The following is a 17,682-nucleotide window of genomic DNA, read 5'->3' on the forward strand; positions in this document are numbered from 1 at the left end:
CTCATCAGGGTCTTATCATTTTGATTCATACACATTCACATTTCAACCAAACTTAAATATTTTTTAATTGTGTAAAGCTGCTTTGCGACAATGTCATTTGTTAAAAGCGCTATACAAATAAATTTGTATTAAAATTGAATTGAAGTTCGGAGGTCTGTAGCTACTTACAGTACTTTGCAGAAAGGTGGCGGCCACTGTGCACTGTGCAAACAAACGTAAGTTTTGAAGTTGGATTCACCGGGATCCTGCTTTTCTGCTTCGCTATGTATAACAGCTTGTCTTTTAAGATGACTTGATTAGGTAAAACCCTTCCTGCACTCTGATCAGTGACACGGCTTCTCTCCAGTGTGAATACGCTGATGACCTTTGAGATCACATGTACTGTATGAGTAAAACTCTTCTCACACTCTGAGCAGCTATAAGGCTTTTGTTCAGTGTGTATCCACTGGTGAGTCTGGAATGCTGATGGATCAGTAAAACTCTTCCTGATCGTCTGTGTCGCCTGAATGCACAAATTCAATTTAATTCAATTCAATTTTATTTGTATAGCACTTTTAGCAATTGTCATTGCCGCAAAGCAACTTTACACAATCAAAAGAATTATTTAAGTTTGTATGAAATGTGAATTTGTATGAATCAAAATGGTCCGTTTGTCCCTGGTAAGCAAGCCGAGGGCGACAGTGGCAAGAAAAAACTCCCTGAGATGGTAATAGGAAGAAACCTTGAGAGGAACCAGACTCAACAGGGAACCCATCCTCATTTGGGTGAAACAGAAAGCAGTAAATGATCTGTTTATACAGTGTGTTAGGTGGCAGGCAGTTCAGCTATAATAGCTGATGTTAATTGATGTTAATATGGAGTCCAGGTAGTTATTGAAGACTCTGGTAGACTTGTAGGAAGTTCCAGTCCTGAACTATCGAACTGCCAAGTCCCCAGAGAAACAGTTGCCAACACCAGTCGAGGCCAGAACCATCTTCTAGGTAGAGAGAATCATCCCCAGACACCAGACGCATCCCAAAGAGACACACAGGGCATCCATGTGACAAGATCTCTAACCATAAGCGGGGCACCAGGATGGGTCAGACAGGTCCGGAGGGCAGAGGGAGTCTGGATCACTGGCAGCTCAGGAACGACATGTGTAGCGGGACACAGAGAGAGAGAGAGAGTGGAGACAGGGGAAGAGCGGAAAGAGAAAGAGGGGGAGAAAGAGAAGAAGAGGAGAGATGGCAGTTAGGTATGGTCACAATCACACAATGTATAATGTGAATGTATATTAACTGTAGAGTGCAAGCAGAGACTCCGTTAGCAGGACTAACTATGACAGCATAACTAAAAGGAAGAGCCAGAAGGAAACACAAACATGAGGGGGAACTGACATGTAAAGCAAACAATCACCTCACCGTCAGTAAACCTGAGTGATCAATAAGAGTGAGGAAGGCACCATCTAAACATACCAGTTCACCATAATACTCTACGTCCATGAATCCCCCAGATCTGCTCCTTTACCTAAGGCAAATCTATTTATAAAAATGCTTGGCTAAATAAATAGGCTTTTAGCCTGGACTTAAACACTGAGACTGTGTCTGAGTCCCGAACACTATTTGGAAGACTATTCCATATTTTGGAGGCTTTGTAAGAAAAAGCTCTGCCCCCAGCTGTCTTTTTCATAATACGTGGTACTGACAGACAGCCTGCATCCTTTTGATCGAAATAGACGTGGTGGTTCGTAAGACACTAGCAGATCGCTCAGGTACTGCGGCGCGAGACCATTTAATGCTTTATATGTTAAGAGTAGTATTTTAAAATCAATGCAAAATTTCACAGGGAGCCAATGCAGTGAAGATAAGATAGGGGTGATGTGCTCATATCTTCTGGTTCTAGTGAGGACTCTCGCTGCTGCATTCTGGACTAGCTGAAGCTTATTTATGCATCTAGCTGAACAACCAGACAGTAAGGCATTACAATAGTCCAACCTAGAGGTGATATAAACATGAACTAGTTTTTCTGCATCGTTTAGCGACAATATATTTCTTATCTTGGCAATATTTCTGAGGTGAAAGAATGCTATCCTGGTAATATTATCTACATGAGATTCAAATAAAAGGCTGGAATCCATAATCACACCAAGGTCTTTTACTGTTGCACTTGATGGAACAGAAAGGCCATCTAAAGTTACAGAGTGATCTAAAATTTTACTCCTACTGTAGCTGTATGTGGTCCTATGACTAGAACTTCTGTCTTATCCGGATTAAGCAGAAGAAAGTTAATTAGTATCCAATTTCTTATGTCCTGCACACATTGCTCAACTTTAGTAAGCTGTTTTTTCTCATCAGGTTTTGCTGAGACATATAACTGTGTGTCGTCAGCATAACAATGAAAACTAATACCATGCTTACGGATTATGTTGCCCAGAGGAAGCATGTAAAGGGAAAAAAGCAGTAGACCTAAAACTGAACCCTGCGGGACGCCAAACTCCACTAGAGAACATGCAGAATAATCACCATTTAAGTCTACATACTGATAACGATCGGTCAGATAGGATCTGAGCCAGGAGAGGTGTGTACCCTTAATTCCTACTACATTTTCTAATCTGTGAAGAAGAATAGCGTGATCAACGGTGTCAAAAGCTGCACTGAGGTTGACTAATACAAGCATAGTTACACAACCCTGATCAGAGGCCAATATGATGTAATTTACTACTCAAATTCAAATTCAAATTTTATTTGTCACATACACAGTTATACACAGTACGAAATGTAGTGAAATGCTTACACGACCGCCAGTGACCTTAAAAAGAGAATTAAAACTTATAAGTAATAAATATCAATAGATATATCAATAGATACTTTAACGAGTGCTGTCTCTGTGCTGTGATGAGGCCTAAATCCTGACTGATACAGTTCATGTATGCCATTTCTATGTAGATATGAGCATAGCTGCTCTTTTGCAGAATCTTAGAGATAAAGGGGAGGTTTGATATTGGCCTGTAACTGGACAGCTGACAGGGGTCGAGGTTAGGTTTCTTAATTATTGGTTTGGTAAATGCTAATTTAAAAGATTTTGGAACATAACCAATGCTGAGTGAAGAATTAATTATTCTCAACAGAGGTTCTGTTATTGCTGGTACTATCTGTTTAAGAAAATGTGTCGGTACAGGATCTAATATACAGGTTGATGAATTTGCAGAAGCGATGAGTGAAATTAGTTCATTCTCTTCAAAGGGAGTAAAGTATTCTAGGTTCTGATCTGACATGGCTAGATTAACATTTGCATCAATTACATGGTTCGGTTTCAAAACCTCAATTTTATGCCTAATATTTACAATTTTACTATTAAAAAAGTTCATGAAGTCCTCACTATTGCATGATTTTGTTGTGGAGATTTCTGCAAGGGTCTTATTTCTGGTTAATTTGGCTACAGCGTTAAATAAAAATCTAGGATTATTTTTGTTATTTTCTATAAGAGTGGAGAGATATGTTGATCTAGCTACACTATGAGCTTTTCTATAGTTCAGGATGCTCTCCTTCCATGCTATTTGAAATACTAACAATTTAGTTTGATGCCATTTACATTCTAATTTCAAGCGGCCTGTTTTAAAGTGCGAGTGTGATCGTTATACCAGGGAGCAAGTTTCTTATCTCTAATAATTTTTCTTTTAACTGGAGCTACATTATCTAAGGTATAGCGAAATGTCGACTCTAAATATTCAGTCGCCTGATCGAGTTCTGTGGGGTCAGACGGTGATCTAATCGAAGTTGGGAACTCTGGGAGATTACTGATAAAACTCTGTTTGGTATTTGATGTGAATGTACGTTTCATACAGTAGCGCGGCGCATTATTACTGTGGCACACTTGAATTGAGACAAGATAGTGATCTGAGATAACTTCAGATAGTGGAATTGTGAATAAATTTCTTATACTTAATCCGAATAATATTATTAAATCTAAAGTGTGACCTGCTTTATGAGTGGGTCCTACTACACACTGATTTACTCCTACCGAGTCCAGTTTGGACATAAATGCTGTTCTCAGAGGGTCTTCTGGATTTTCAAAATGAATATTAAAATCTCCAGCAACTAACACTTTGTCTACAGAAACGACTATTACATTTTCTTTTGTTGTTGAGTTCATCACATGCATTAGTTTATATCTGTATTTACAAATATAATCTGCCTAAGATTATAACACTTTTTTTCATGTATATATTGAACACACCCATTTTACATTAAAAATGTTAGGGGAAAAATTAAGTGAACCCTTGGAATTAATAACTGGGTAACCCCGCCCCCTTGGCAGCAATAACCTCAACCAGGTGCTTTCTGTAGCTGTGGATCAGACCAGCACATTATTCAGGAGGAATTTTAGCCCATTCTTTATAGCAGAATTACTTTTGCTTTGTCTATCACTCTTCAAATCATCCCATAGCATCTTTATTGGGTTTGAGGTCCGGGCTCCGACTTGGTCACTCCAAAAAGGTGGATTTTGTTTTTCTGACCCATTCTGTTGTGGACTTGCTCAAGTGTTTTGTGCCATTGTCCTGTTGCATTACCCAACTTCTACAGAGTTTCAGCTGATGTAGCTACAGTCTCACTTTATCCTGATTTTTTTAAAATAAATTTGAAAATTAATCTTTCCCTCATTGATTGCAAGCTGGCTGTCAAGAACTAACCTGAGGTGACCAGAAGACGTAGCTTTAGCGGTTAGCCCTTTGTTGCGTGAATGGTAAACCCAAACGCAGAAGAACACGAGTAGGCAGGATAATCACGCAATTTAATCTAAGGACTCTCACGAATGGGGAGCAAGGAAAAGACACAATCTAACCCGCTTCCTTTAATTACACACTCAATTAGAAAGCAAAGCCAATAAAGTGAGTACTCACGATTCGACGAACGATTCCGACGTGGCATGGGAAAAAACTCAATGACTAAGTGAGGTGCTATGGTTTGTTTACTCCTTTTATACTTCGAGTGTGCATGACAGTACCCCCCTGTCCAGGACTTTAGCATACCCTGGGGTTTAGGATACCCTGTGATGGTAATCCTGGATGAGCTCGGGGTCGAGGATGAACCGCGCTGCGATCCAAGATCGCTCCTCGCGAGTCGAGGATCTGTCGCACGGTGTAGGCGGGACCGCCGTCAATGATTCGGGGAGGAGAAGCAGGGGGGGTGGGTGGAACCATAGATGAAGTGATAAAGGGTTTTAGTTGAGAAATATGGAATACTGGGTGGATCCGGAGTGCCGCAGGCAGCTGGAGCCAGTAGGTGACAGGGTTAATCCTTTGAGTGATGTGGTATGGACCGATAAATTTGGGTGATAGCTTTCGTGATTCTGTGTGCAGATGGAGGTTTTTTGTTGAAAGCCATACCTTGTCACCTACTTTGTACAACTGTCCTGGAGGGTGTCGTCGGCGGTGCTGGGCGATGTAGCTGGTGTTGGCGCGTTGGATGGCGATGTTTGCTTGGTTTCATATTCGCCGACACCTACGGACCAACTGTTGGACCGATGGTACGTCCAAAAAACCATAGCATACCTCAATTGGGCTTAGGTTCGTAGCAGAGGAAACGTGGAGATTGTGGGATAGCTCTGCCCATGTGAGGTAGCGGGCCCAGGAGCGCTCGCAATCGGAAAACAAAACACCTCAGGTAGCACTTTAGCTGTTGGTTGGTCCGTTCCGTCTGACCGTTAGTCTGGGGATGGTAACCAGATGACAGACTACTGGTGGAGTCGATCAGACGGCAGAAGCCCTTCCAGAACCGGGTGGTGTACTGGGGACCTCTGTCCGAGACGATGTCGTTGGGGAACCCATGCAGGCGGACTACGTGTTCCAATATCAGCTCGGCAGTGTCCTTGGCTAATGGGAATCTGATGAGGACCACCATGTGTACTGCTTTGGAGAACCGGTCAACTATAGTGAGGATGGTATTTTTCCTTTCGGAAACCGGCAGGCCCGTGATGAAGTCCAGGGCGATGTGTGTTCAGGGCTGTCGAGGTATGGGAAGTGGTTGAAGCTCTCCGGGGGTGGGTCGGTTTATGTCCTTGGCCCTGGCGCACACGGGGCACGCCTGAACGAACTCCTCGATGTCCTTTTTCATGGAAGGCCACCAGAATGCCCGGTTTACGAGCATGAAGGGTCCTTCGGCTACCGGGGTGGCCAGCAATGGGCGAGGGGTGCCCCCATTGTAGGACCTCTGATCTTAAAGTTTGGGGCACGTAGTGTCGTCCAGGCGCGCACCTGCCAGTTTGGTCTCCGCAGCCTGAGCCTGGCGTACCCTCGTCTCTAAGTCCCATTGGAGTGGTGCAGTGACACGTGAAGTGGGTATGACTTGCACGGGGTAACACACATCTGACGCGTCCACCTCCACAACGAACGGCTGGTTGGCATCTGGGTGAAGAAGAGTGGGGGAGCGGTGGTGAAACGGTGGCAAAGTTCTTTAAATACAGAAATGGCGGCGGGAGGGAGAAGGAAGGAATGAGGTAAGGGGCCTGGTCAGACTGGTTAGTGGTGCTGCAACTGTACTGTAGCCCCGAATAAAGCGACGGTAGAAGTTCGCAAACCCGAGGAACCATTGAAGCTGTTTGAGAGTCTTTGGTAGGGGCCAATGACGAACAGCTTCCAGTTTCTGCGGGTCCATGGCCACACCCTGGGGCAAGATAACAAAACCCAGGAACGTGGTGGAAAGCACGTCTAAGTAGATGAACACCCGTCGGCCTAGCATGTCTCTTAAGACAACATTGATGAATTGTTGAAAGGCAGAGGGTGCGTTACAGAGTACAAATGGGATGACCAGGCTCTCATAATGTCCGGTAGGAGTGATGGAGGTCGCCTTTCACTCATCGCCCTCTCTGATACGCACAAAGTTGTAGGCACTCCGGAGGTCCAACTTTGTGAACACGGTGGCACCAGAGAGGGCGTCCAGGGCTGAGTTGGTAAGCGGCAATGGGTGATGGTTCTTAATGGTGATCTTATTTAGCCCCCGATAGTCGACACAGGGGCGAAGTTCGCCCCCTTTCTTCTTTAAAAGAAGAACCCCGCGGCTGCCGGGCAACGAGAAGGGCCGGATGGTTTTATGGCGAAGGGCGCTGGCGACATAATCCTTCATTGCCTGCATCCCAGTGGCTGACAGCGAGTAGAGATGGATGTGGGGAGGGACGGAATGGGTGGCAGATGGGTGGCTCTTCTTTTACAAAAGGCTCCAGCCAGGTCATGATAGGCGGGAGGGATGGCATTGATGTCGACATCGGGGCCCTCAGACTCTGTGGAAAACGTCCCAGCCTGAGCCCGTAGGCAAAGTTCAGAGCAGGTCGGCCCCCACTGGATGATTCGATTCTGGGTCCATGAAATGAGGGGGTCAGCTACAACAGCCGAGGATGATGGGCGGTGATGAGATAATTGTGAGATGGAGTTGAATCTGCTCCTGGTGCTGGTCTATGGCGAGCATAATGGGTTGGGTCTGGTGGGTGATAGGGCTGGATGATGGGGGCCGACCGTTGATCGAAGTAATTTTAACTGGCTGGGATAACGCCTCAATCTTCACCTCCAATTCTTTGGCATAGGTAGAGTCAATGAAGTTACCAGCGGCACCTGAGTCGATGAATGCGGTACTTTGAACCCGTTTGTGGCCAATATTAAGGATTACCTGGACCGTGAAGTGTGAGATTGTGGTGTCGGTCGTGGTGGAGAGGTGGAGGGGGCCTGGTGAGTCTCTTCTCGCACTTACCGGGGCTGCGCGTTTCCCAGGCGATCTGCCCAATCTGCGCAGATCGCCCGGTGGTGTGCCGCTGACCTACAGTAGGCAAACCCCACGATACCATCGTTCACGTTCTGCCACGGTCAGGGAGGTGCGTCCTAGTTGCATGGGTTCCCCAGCTCCGGTGTCACCACGGCAGGAGGTGGAGATCTGACAGGTCCGGTAGTGGCAGTGGTAAAGGCTGTAGGTGATCGTGGTGTGGCGTAGGAGAAGGTGGGTGCAGGCGGCAGGGTCCTCGGGGCTGGCTTTGGGCGAGAGAGAAGGCGCTGGTCAATACGGAGGGTAAGCTCTCGCCCGGCGAGTTCGTCTTTTATTTGCGCAGCCAGTCGCTTGTAGAAGGATGTCCGGAGCGCGGCATCCCCCCAGTTGGTCTGCACAGCAAGGGTCCGGAATTCAGCTTCGTACCGGCTCACGGACGATCCTCCCTGCCGCAGATGATAGAGTTTGGTGTCGGACTCCACCTTGCCCGCTGGATGTTCCAAAGTGAGTTTGAGTTGGCGGGTAAATTCATTGTACGAGTGGGCGGTTTCTTTATCTGCCCGTAGAACTGCCGTGGCTCACTCAGCTGCCTGCCCGGATAGCAACAAAACCAGGAGAGCAATACGTAGCTGATCGGTGATGTACCTGGTGGCGTTAAACTCAAACACCAGATCAAGCGCTTTCAAAAACACACTGCACTTCCCGTCCGTGCCATCCCATTTATCTGGTTGGTGCGGTCCAGCGGCCGCCACGACAGGAGACCGGCTAGGCTGCAACGTCTTGGAGGCCCAGCCGCAGATTAGCGATCTCTTCGGTTAGCTTGTTGATCAGCTCTACCACGTCGCAGAAGTGCGCATGATCCGCTGGGTTCACCACAGAAGGCTCAGTCGTTCTGTCAAGAACTAACCTGAGGTGACCAGAAGACGTAGCTTTAGCGGTTAGCCCTTTGTTGCGTGAATGGTAAACCCAAACGCAGAAGAACAGGAGTAAGCAGGATTATCACGCTATTTAATCTAAGAAATCTCACGAATGGGGAGCAAGGGAAAGACACAATCTAACCCGTGTCCTATAATTACACACTCAATCAGAAAGCAAAGCTAATAAAGTGAGTACTCATGATTCGACGAACGATTCCGACATGGCATGGGAAAAACTCAATGACTGAACAAGGTGCTATGGTTTGTTTACTCCTTTTATACTTCCTGGTTCGCGACCGCTTAACTTCCGGGTCCTAGTGCCGGTCGCGGACTGAGTGTGCATGACACTGGCCATGCCCTGATGCAGCTAAACAGGCCCAAATCATGATGTTGCCTCCACCATACTTTGGGTTAGAATGATGTTTTCATGATAATATGCTCTTTTTTTTTTCTTGCAAATTAATTAAACTTATGATTGCCAATAACATTTTGCCAATACTGATGTGTCAATGTGGTCTTTCGCAAACGTCAGGCATTCAGCAATGTTCTTTATAGTAAGCCATGGACACAGATGTAAGCTAGTTCCAATGATGCCTTCAAATCTTTGGCTGACACAGAGAGTTGTCATACCTCATTGATGAGTCTTTATTGTACTCTTCGGGTCATTTTGACTGGATGCCCACTTCTTGGTAAAGTTGGTAGAGACACAGTTCCAAGTGCCTCCTTTTGACTAACTGTAGACTGTTGATTTCTTGTTGTTTTTTTTCCTTCTGATCTTAGTATTTTATTTGACTAACCTAAATAATTAAACCAATTTACCAATAACCAAAGTGAAGAAATTATAAAATGGATTTGCTAGCCATTAAAATTTTCATTAATTTATTTAAGGACTAGTTTCTCAGCACTACACACAGCTGAATATGAAACTGAGATCAACATAGCTCAAGGCAGTGATTTTTCCAGCCAGTTTGACTTTAACTTATCTCAGGGTCAGTGAGTTCATCCTCATCAAATGCTGTTATTATTTTACCTCAATCAGAGTCTCTGTGAAACTGCAGGTAGAAACATTTACATGTAGAGATGGTTTTAGTTCAGCTGGATAACTAGGCAGTCCAAGTGGCACAAATGTTACTACCACTTTCTAGACTGGATGGTGATCAAAGAAGTTTAGGATCTACTCACGTTGTATGTAAAGACTCGTCCAGGTGAGGTTATCTGGACGTTGTCTTGTCAACTAAACTCTTTCTTGTTAAATAGATATGTTTCAGTACTCATCCAAGTAAATTCTTCATTCTGAGGGAAGTTGTTTTGTTCATCATATTTGAATCCTTCAAGGACAAAGGATCCTCCCTGTCTGTTTTATACATAAACTAAGTAAAAGGTGAGAGTATGAGGTAGAGTTGTTAGAAGGTGGGGTAATTAACAAGAAACAGTAATAGAGAGAGATGTTATGACCAGAGAAAGCAAGGGAAGTGCTTTCCTTGGGCATTTAATAGAAAAAAATATGCTCTTCATTCCCAGCCCAGCTCTTCTTCTTCTTCTATTCTAGCATATGCATTGTTATGGAGAAAAGAAGAATCTTCCTGTTATTGGTAATTCAATTTTGCAAAGATAGAATTATGTACAATCACATCATAAAATATGTTAAATAGAAACAAGTAGACTGTGGCATTATGTAGACTGAATAACAGATTAACAGACAAGTAGCAGTACCTTCTGCAACAAGCATGCTACCCATGCTTCTGTCTCTTATATACTAATAACTCTCTTAATAATAATGGATAAAGTAAAACTATATATTATTGAACAGGAACATGTGATTTTTAGTTTTCTGTATATTTTTATTTTACTTTTATTTTATTGACACTACAGTACATTGTATTTTATTTTTATTTTATTACCTATTTTTTCTTCGTATCCTATTGTATTTGTATCCTTTAAATATGCAGCAGCTGGAGAAACAATTTATGGATTAATAAAGACTTAACTTATACTGATGAATACAAGAAAACAAACCCTTGGCTCAGACAGAGACAAACATGTTTGGATTAATCATCTGTGATGAAAATTGTTTTGATAATGTGTGCTTCCTTCTGCCAAAATCCCACCCCTTTCATACAGTATATGTTCATTTCACATTAAACATCTAAAAATCTCACACAGACCAGCCTTGACTATGCTCATATCTATAGGTGGACTTTTATTTTAACATTATCTTTTTCTGTAGATAAGCACTTTGGATGTTATTGCCATTAAGTCCCTCTGCTAGTGGTTTACACAAATAATTTTTTTTTTTAATTTTTTGAAGAAAATGTGAAGATTTCATGTGTTTAAAGAGGATGTGTTACTTTTAGAATCAAGGTTTTCTCCTCAACTCCTCAAATCATCTCAGAAAGTTTTGCTTTACCACATGGTCCTGTGGCTTGTTCACTATGTATCTAAAACAGTCCAGGGCGTCTGTAGAGCTGCTATAGGACAATGTCTAAAGTTAAAAATCGCTACCTAATATAGCCATATTATATGGGAGACATGTCGACTGAATTTCTCTCTTGTTAGGTAGAAACTTTACGATACTGATCAAAGTAACTTCTTTAGTCTGACTGGATAACCCTTACCTGGATGACGGAGAATCTTTATATACATAGCCACATTACATTAGGTAGAATATTAAAATAACTTAATGAAAATAAAAAGGTGTATAAAAAGGTAAGTAAAAACCAACAACTGCTATTAAATGTGTTTATTTTTAAGTGTATAACATATTCCCTGCAAAAAATGAATTGAACAGATCTCACCTACACAACATTATGATTTTACAGTGGGTCCAACGGGGTGTTTTATATTCTCTTAGGTATTTCATGGCATTAAAGAGAAAAAAGCTCTAAATTGTGTTCTGTCTCCTTTTCTTAGTGTGAACAGCTTGGTGTCTTTTCAGATCACTTGAATTGGTAAAGCTCTTCCCACACTCTGAGCAGTGATAGGGTTTTTCTCCAGTGTGTATCCGCTGGTGAGCCCTGAATGCTGATGGATCATTAAAACTCTTTTCACACTCTGAGCAGTGATGTGGTCTTTCTCCAGTGTGAATGCGCTGATGTATTTCCAGATTTCTTTTTTCATTAAAACATTTTCCACACTCTGAGCAGTTATACGGCTTCTCTCCAGTATGTACGCGCACATGTTGTTGGAAATGACCTGCACGATTAAAACTCTTGCCACATTCAGAGCAGTAATACGGCTTCTCTCCAGTGTGAACACGTTCATGTTGCTGGAGAGAACTCTTTACCTTAAAACCCTTTCCACACACTGCACAGACATAAGGCTTCTCCCCAGTGTGAACGCGCTCATGATGCTGGAGATCAACCTTGCGCCGGAAACCCCTCCAGCACTCGGAGCACTGATACGGCTTCTCTCCTGGGTGAATGCTCTGGTGTTGTTGGAGAGTACTACGTTGAGTAAAACTCTTTCCACACTGTGAGCACTGATACGGCTTCTCTCCTGTATGGATGCGCTGGTGTGTTTTGAGATTGAACTGGTGAGAAAATCCTTTCCCACACTGTGAGCAGATAAATGGTTTCTGCCCTGTATGAATTCGGAGGTGTTGATATAAATTACTCAAATAGGTAAAACTTCTTTCACACTGTGAGCACTGATACGGCTTCTCTCCTGTATGAGCACGTTGATGTCGCTGGAGAAGACATTTATAAATGAAACTCTTTCCACATTCCGAGCACTGATGTGGTTTGTCTTGTCTGTGGATGAGCTGGTGTGCTGTGAGATCCTTCTCTTGACTAAAACTCTTTCCACACTCTAAGCAGTGGTGAAGGTCTGTCTGAGTTTCTTCTTGACTAGTCATAGTACAAATAATACGTTTGTTTTTCTTTACCTCTGATTAAGGAAAGAAAATAGAATTTAGTGTCATGAAAAATACAAAACATTGTTCAATATAAACTATTAAATGTTATTATACAAATAAAGTTGAGCAATGTGTGAAGGACATAAGAGACTGGATCTTAATTAACCTTGCTTCTGCTTTGTAATTATACAGTAACTCTGAATGGCATTTCTGTTTCATCAAGAACGGCAGTAAAACACCTTGGTGTGATTATAGATCCTGGTAATATTACCAGTACAGTTTCGGGGCAGTAGTAGCTCAAAGGGTTAAGGCACTGAGTTACTGATCAGAAGATCGGCGGTTCGATCCCTATCTCCACCAGGTTGCCACTGTTGGGCCCCTGAGCAAGGTCCTTAACCCTAACTGCTCCAGGGGCGCCGTATCATGGCTGACCCCAGTTACGCTGGGATATGCGAAGAAGCAATTTCCCTCTGGGATTAATAAAGTTCTAATTATTATTAATTTTATTATTATTATTATTATCATTACAGCGTTCTTTCATTTCAGAACTATTGCCCGAATAAGTAATATATTGTCACTAAATGATGCAGAAAAATTAGTTCCTGCTTTTATCACCTTTAGGTTGGACTACTGTAACGCCTTACTGTCTGGTTGTTTAACTACTGTACTGTAGGTGCAGAAACAAGCTTCAGTTAGTCCAGAATGCAGTGGGGAGTCTCCTCAATAGAACCAGAAGATACGAGCACATCACCCCTATATTTTCCACACTTCATTGGCTCCCTGTGAAATTTCACATCGATTTTAAAATACTACTTTGACATAAAGCATTAAATGGTCTCATGCCTCTGTGTCTTATGATTCGCTATGCTACTTGGATTAAAGGATTCAGCCCAAAAGGTATGGAATAGTCTTCCAAATAGTGTTCGGGACTCAGACACAGTCTCAGTGTTTAAGTCCAGGCTAAAGACCTATTTATTTAGCCAAGTATTTTTATAAATAGATTAGCCTTAGGTAAAGGAGCAGATCTGGGGGACTCATGGACGTAGAGTATTATGGTGAACTGGTATGTTTGGATGCTGTCTTCCTCACTCTCATTGATCACTCAGGTTTGCTGATGGTGAGGTGATTGTTTGCTTTACATATCAGTTCCCCCTCATGTTTGTGTTTCCTTCTGTCTCTCCCTTTTAGTTATTTAGTAGTCCCTGCTTGCACTCTGCACTAAATATACATTTACATTATACATTGTGTGACTGTGACTATACAGTACCTAACTTCTTTTCTTGTCTCCCTCCATCTCTCTCACTACACATATCGCTCCTGACTCTGCCCTCTTGCACCTGCAGTCACTCAGTTGTTCAGAACTGGTATTCCCTACAGTTTACCTGACCCTCCAATAACGAACTTGACTCCTTATTAACTTAAACGATCTCCTGTTATACTGTTGAACTTTCAGCCTCCTAACACACAGTATTATTGATCAATCCCTGCTATCTGTTATCACCAGATGAGGATGGGTTCCCGATTTTGTCTGGTTCCTCTCAACGTTCATATTGATACATACATATTTTTGTCTAACATTTCATACACATTTCTATGATTTTCTTTTGATTCTGTACCGTTTCTTTGTGACAATAATCTTTATTAAAAAAGAACTATACAAATAAAATGAAATTGGATTGAATATTTTGGCATATGCATTAATACCCACTTTTTGGTAGTCGCTGAGAGTAAACCTTGCAGCTCACTTTTTTTTTTTTACATGAGAACAAAAATTTTTGCTTTATTTATTTATTTATTTTTCATTTTTCTCTCCATTTATATTTTTAATGGTAACTTTGTGTTAATTTGATTGTTTCTGTTATTATTATGGGTGAAGAGTCAGATTTTCACATTTCTATTGTGTAAGAGGAATAGAACAGACTGGAAAGAGCTGTTCAAGGACAATAATCAACTTTAGGGATGATCATGGCCCCAATAGATTTATTTCCATAAATGGAAATGATGAATAGCATACTTTAATAACGATTTATACAGTAGTTGTTGTAATACTAACAGGGCTCTTGACCAGAGTTCAGCTCCAACTCTAATCCAACACATCAGGACAAGCTAATCAAGGTCTTCAGGATTACTAAGGCTACAGGTACAGTAGGTACTGTAGGTTAGTTTCTTTCAGGGTTGGAGCTGAAATTTGCAGGACTGTGCCTACCTTGCTTTAGACCATCATTTTTCTTGTGCCAAAGAAGGGGTGGGTACTCAGCTCCAACCCTGTATAATCGAACTCACCTACCTGTAGCCTTAGTAATCCTGAAGACCTTGATTAGCTTGTCCTGGTGTGTTGGATTAGGGTCGGATCTGAACTCTGCAGGATTGTGGCTGTCCAGAACCTAACTTGCCTACCCCTGGTGTAAAGCATACTAAGTAAAAAAGAAATGTCAAGATTGTTACAGATTAACTCTCAACACACCTATGAATCAACAGCCATACCAGGTGCCTACTTCATGAGTCTGACGAGAGAATGCCATGAGAGTGCCAACCTGTCATTAAAGCTAAATGTAGGTACTTTTAATAATCTGAAATATAAAACACATTCTGGTTGTTTAATACTTTTTTATACTACACAATTCCTTGAATATTTTTTTTTTTAATAATATGGGTGGCTTTAGTGTCCAGGTACAAATGTTAAATAATAATAATAATAATAATAATAATAGTAGTAATAAAGGAAAAAAATAAAGGAGAAGATGTGTCCAAACACAGGGAGTGTAAATATTCTGACATGGCTGTGGAAGAAATGAGCTTCTTACTGCATCAGTTAGGGTTAAAATTACTTATTGCAGCTTAACTGTATTAATCCCTGCAGTAATTATCCAATGGGGAGATCTTACCTATTTGCTTAGTTAAATCCAAGCAGTGTATCTGCTTTATTTACATGCTTTATTCTCCTGTGTACAAATGCTCAGTTGTATTGTCCCTGGAAAGACAAACAAATAGTAAAAAAAAAAAAAAGTAAATCTTGTGTTAGATTTTTATTACCATTGTTAAAAACTTCCCATTGGTACCATTATTCCTATAACTACACAATGAAAGGGAAGGTTATATGACTTTCAAGTAAATCATCTTATTTTTGGACACCAGATTAATAGATCCTAAAATGGAATTAAAAATAAAATTGTATTTATATACTTCCATTTGTAATGTTATCATCATTATTATTAATATATAGTTCCAAATTTTTTATATACATAATTCCAAATCCAGCTAGGGGGTGCTAATAAACTGGACAGAGGTCTGATTTTGTTGTTTTTCCTCCTGATTAATGATCGTAGATATTTTCAAAACCCAGCTTTTGACAAAGTAATAGCAAATTGATGCAAATGATTTATTTAAGGACCAGATTATCACACAGCTTAATATGAAAGAGAGCCACAGCATCAAGGCAGTGATCAGTTTTCTAGCCTGTCTGACTTTAACTTACCTGTGAGTTCATCCTCTCCAAATGATGTTAACTCGATCAGATTTAGGAATCTCTGTATATGAAACAGCTACATGTGGAGATGGTTTTAGCTCGGCTGGATAACTAGACAGTCCAAGTGGCACAACATCTTCAGCTCTTCTTCTCCTTTGTCTTGTGATGAGTTATTTTACTGCCACCTTCAGGACTGGATGATGATCATAGATGCATACATCTACTCACATTGCTCTATATTCTGTTCAGTCACCCTAAAATGTTATTCGAATCACTTCGAACACCAACAAGGAGGCTTATGTTAACCAAAGTTATTACCACAGCATCAACACTTAACTAATCATGGACATGATCATCGATTGAGTGTATATACAATTCTTATATATGTATATTAAATTATGTGACAGTGTACACAACTGTCTGTAAGGTTTTATATCATGAGCTAAAATTTAATTCCAGCATTTTATTAACACTCTGTACCACTCCTCGGGGCTATGAGTGGCAATTTATTTACATGTTACTACCCCCTCCGCAAACAAAACTCTCATAGTCTCTTCAGTTTAGATTATGACAGGCCTACACAGCTCTGTTATTGGTTCAGTCTGAATCGGATACCTTCATGGAGCATTTATAAGTTTTGTCTAAGTGCATAACATTCAACACTTCGCTTTTCCACCATTTTAAACTATAAAAACCTGTAAAAAACTACAACATCTACTATAACATACAGCCTACTTTATGAATCTCAGTGTCATAATAAGTGACGCCACATAATTTTCTTGGTGTAGTCCTACTCCTTGCAGGAATTGAAAGTAGTACGATTCCAAAGAAGTAGATCCTCCTTCTCTGCATAATCAATAATGTGCTAAATGTGTTGGGGTTGAAAAGCAGCCCTGCATTTCATAATCACTCTCAAGAATCACAATGAAAGTTGATTCAGGACTAAAAATACTTCTACCTCGGAGTAGGACATAAAAGTTATTCAGAAAGCTTTCTACTTTTACTTTCAGTGTAGGACTGCTAGAAGGAAAGCATGTGACTTTACAGAGAGACACTAAGTAAGCTACAAATTATTTTTGATTTTAAACTGGAAAATGTAATCTGAAATCAGAGCCAGTTGTGTGACAGCTTTTTTTCATTGTGATTCCTGAGAGTGATTATGAAATGCAGGGCAAAAACATGAAAAGTAAAATCATCTGATCGTACCAGGTCTCAGTATTCGGCGAATACAACTTCAGACGAACAACATTATTTAACTTTTTACTATGCAAATATTTATTTAGTAAAAATGAAGGAAAGAGAGAGAGAGAGAGAGAGAGAGAGAGAACATGGGCAATACTAAGTACACCCATGATTCAATAGCTTGTAGCAGCAATAACTTTTCTGTACAACTTTATTAGTCTTTAACATCATTATGGAGGATGTGGTACTTATTGCCCACATTTTTATTTTGGGCTTTATTTTTGTTAAATAATGGCAAAGTAAAAAATAGTTAAATGGTTTTGTCCATGTGAGGTTTTATCTGCCAAACACCGAGACCTGCTACAGTCAGATGATTTTTTAAATTATGTACTGTACAAAAACACATGTACACCCTTTTACACATAACTGTATTTATAATTTTTTTCTTTTTTATCCTTACTTATGAAATGTCATGTTTGTTTTTGGTTTCCTGTTACAGTATGTGTATTTTGTGTATTACAGTATGAAAACCTCTAT

General features: G+C 41.1%; 3 protein-coding genes across 6 annotated transcripts in view; 1 reads left to right on the plus strand and 2 right to left on the minus strand.

The window, feature by feature from the left end:
- LOC128523741 (zinc finger protein 239-like) overlaps window positions 1–17,682 on the plus strand; it is a 366,823-nt gene that overhangs the window by 311,404 nt on the left and 37,737 nt on the right. The window lies entirely within an intron of this gene.
- Window positions 1–17,682, minus strand: part of LOC128523508 (gastrula zinc finger protein XlCGF26.1-like) — a 179,410-nt gene that overhangs the window by 55,671 nt on the left and 106,057 nt on the right. The window lies entirely within an intron of this gene.
- Window positions 11,408–16,111, minus strand: LOC128523824 (zinc finger protein 239-like). Of its 4 annotated transcripts, none has more exons than XM_053495991.1 (4): window positions 15,973–16,111; window positions 15,383–15,468; window positions 14,781–14,896; window positions 11,408–12,529 (listed from the first exon to the last, which is right to left on the minus strand). In XM_053495991.1, the coding sequence occupies exon 4, from the start codon at window positions 12,495–12,497 to the stop codon at window positions 11,526–11,528; it is 972 nt and encodes a 323-aa protein (XP_053351966.1). In that variant the 5' UTR covers window positions 12,498–12,529; window positions 14,781–14,896; window positions 15,383–15,468; window positions 15,973–16,111; the 3' UTR covers window positions 11,408–11,525. The 4 variants fall into 4 exon arrangements, with proteins under 4 accessions (XP_053351966.1, XP_053351961.1, XP_053351946.1 ...); XM_053495986.1 differs by having other exon boundaries at window positions 14,781–14,911; XM_053495971.1 differs by lacking the exon at window positions 14,781–14,896.

This window comes from Clarias gariepinus, chromosome 1 (genome assembly GCF_024256425.1).
Source record: "Clarias gariepinus isolate MV-2021 ecotype Netherlands chromosome 1, CGAR_prim_01v2, whole genome shotgun sequence".
Lineage (NCBI taxonomy): Eukaryota > Metazoa > Chordata > Actinopteri > Siluriformes > Clariidae > Clarias > Clarias gariepinus.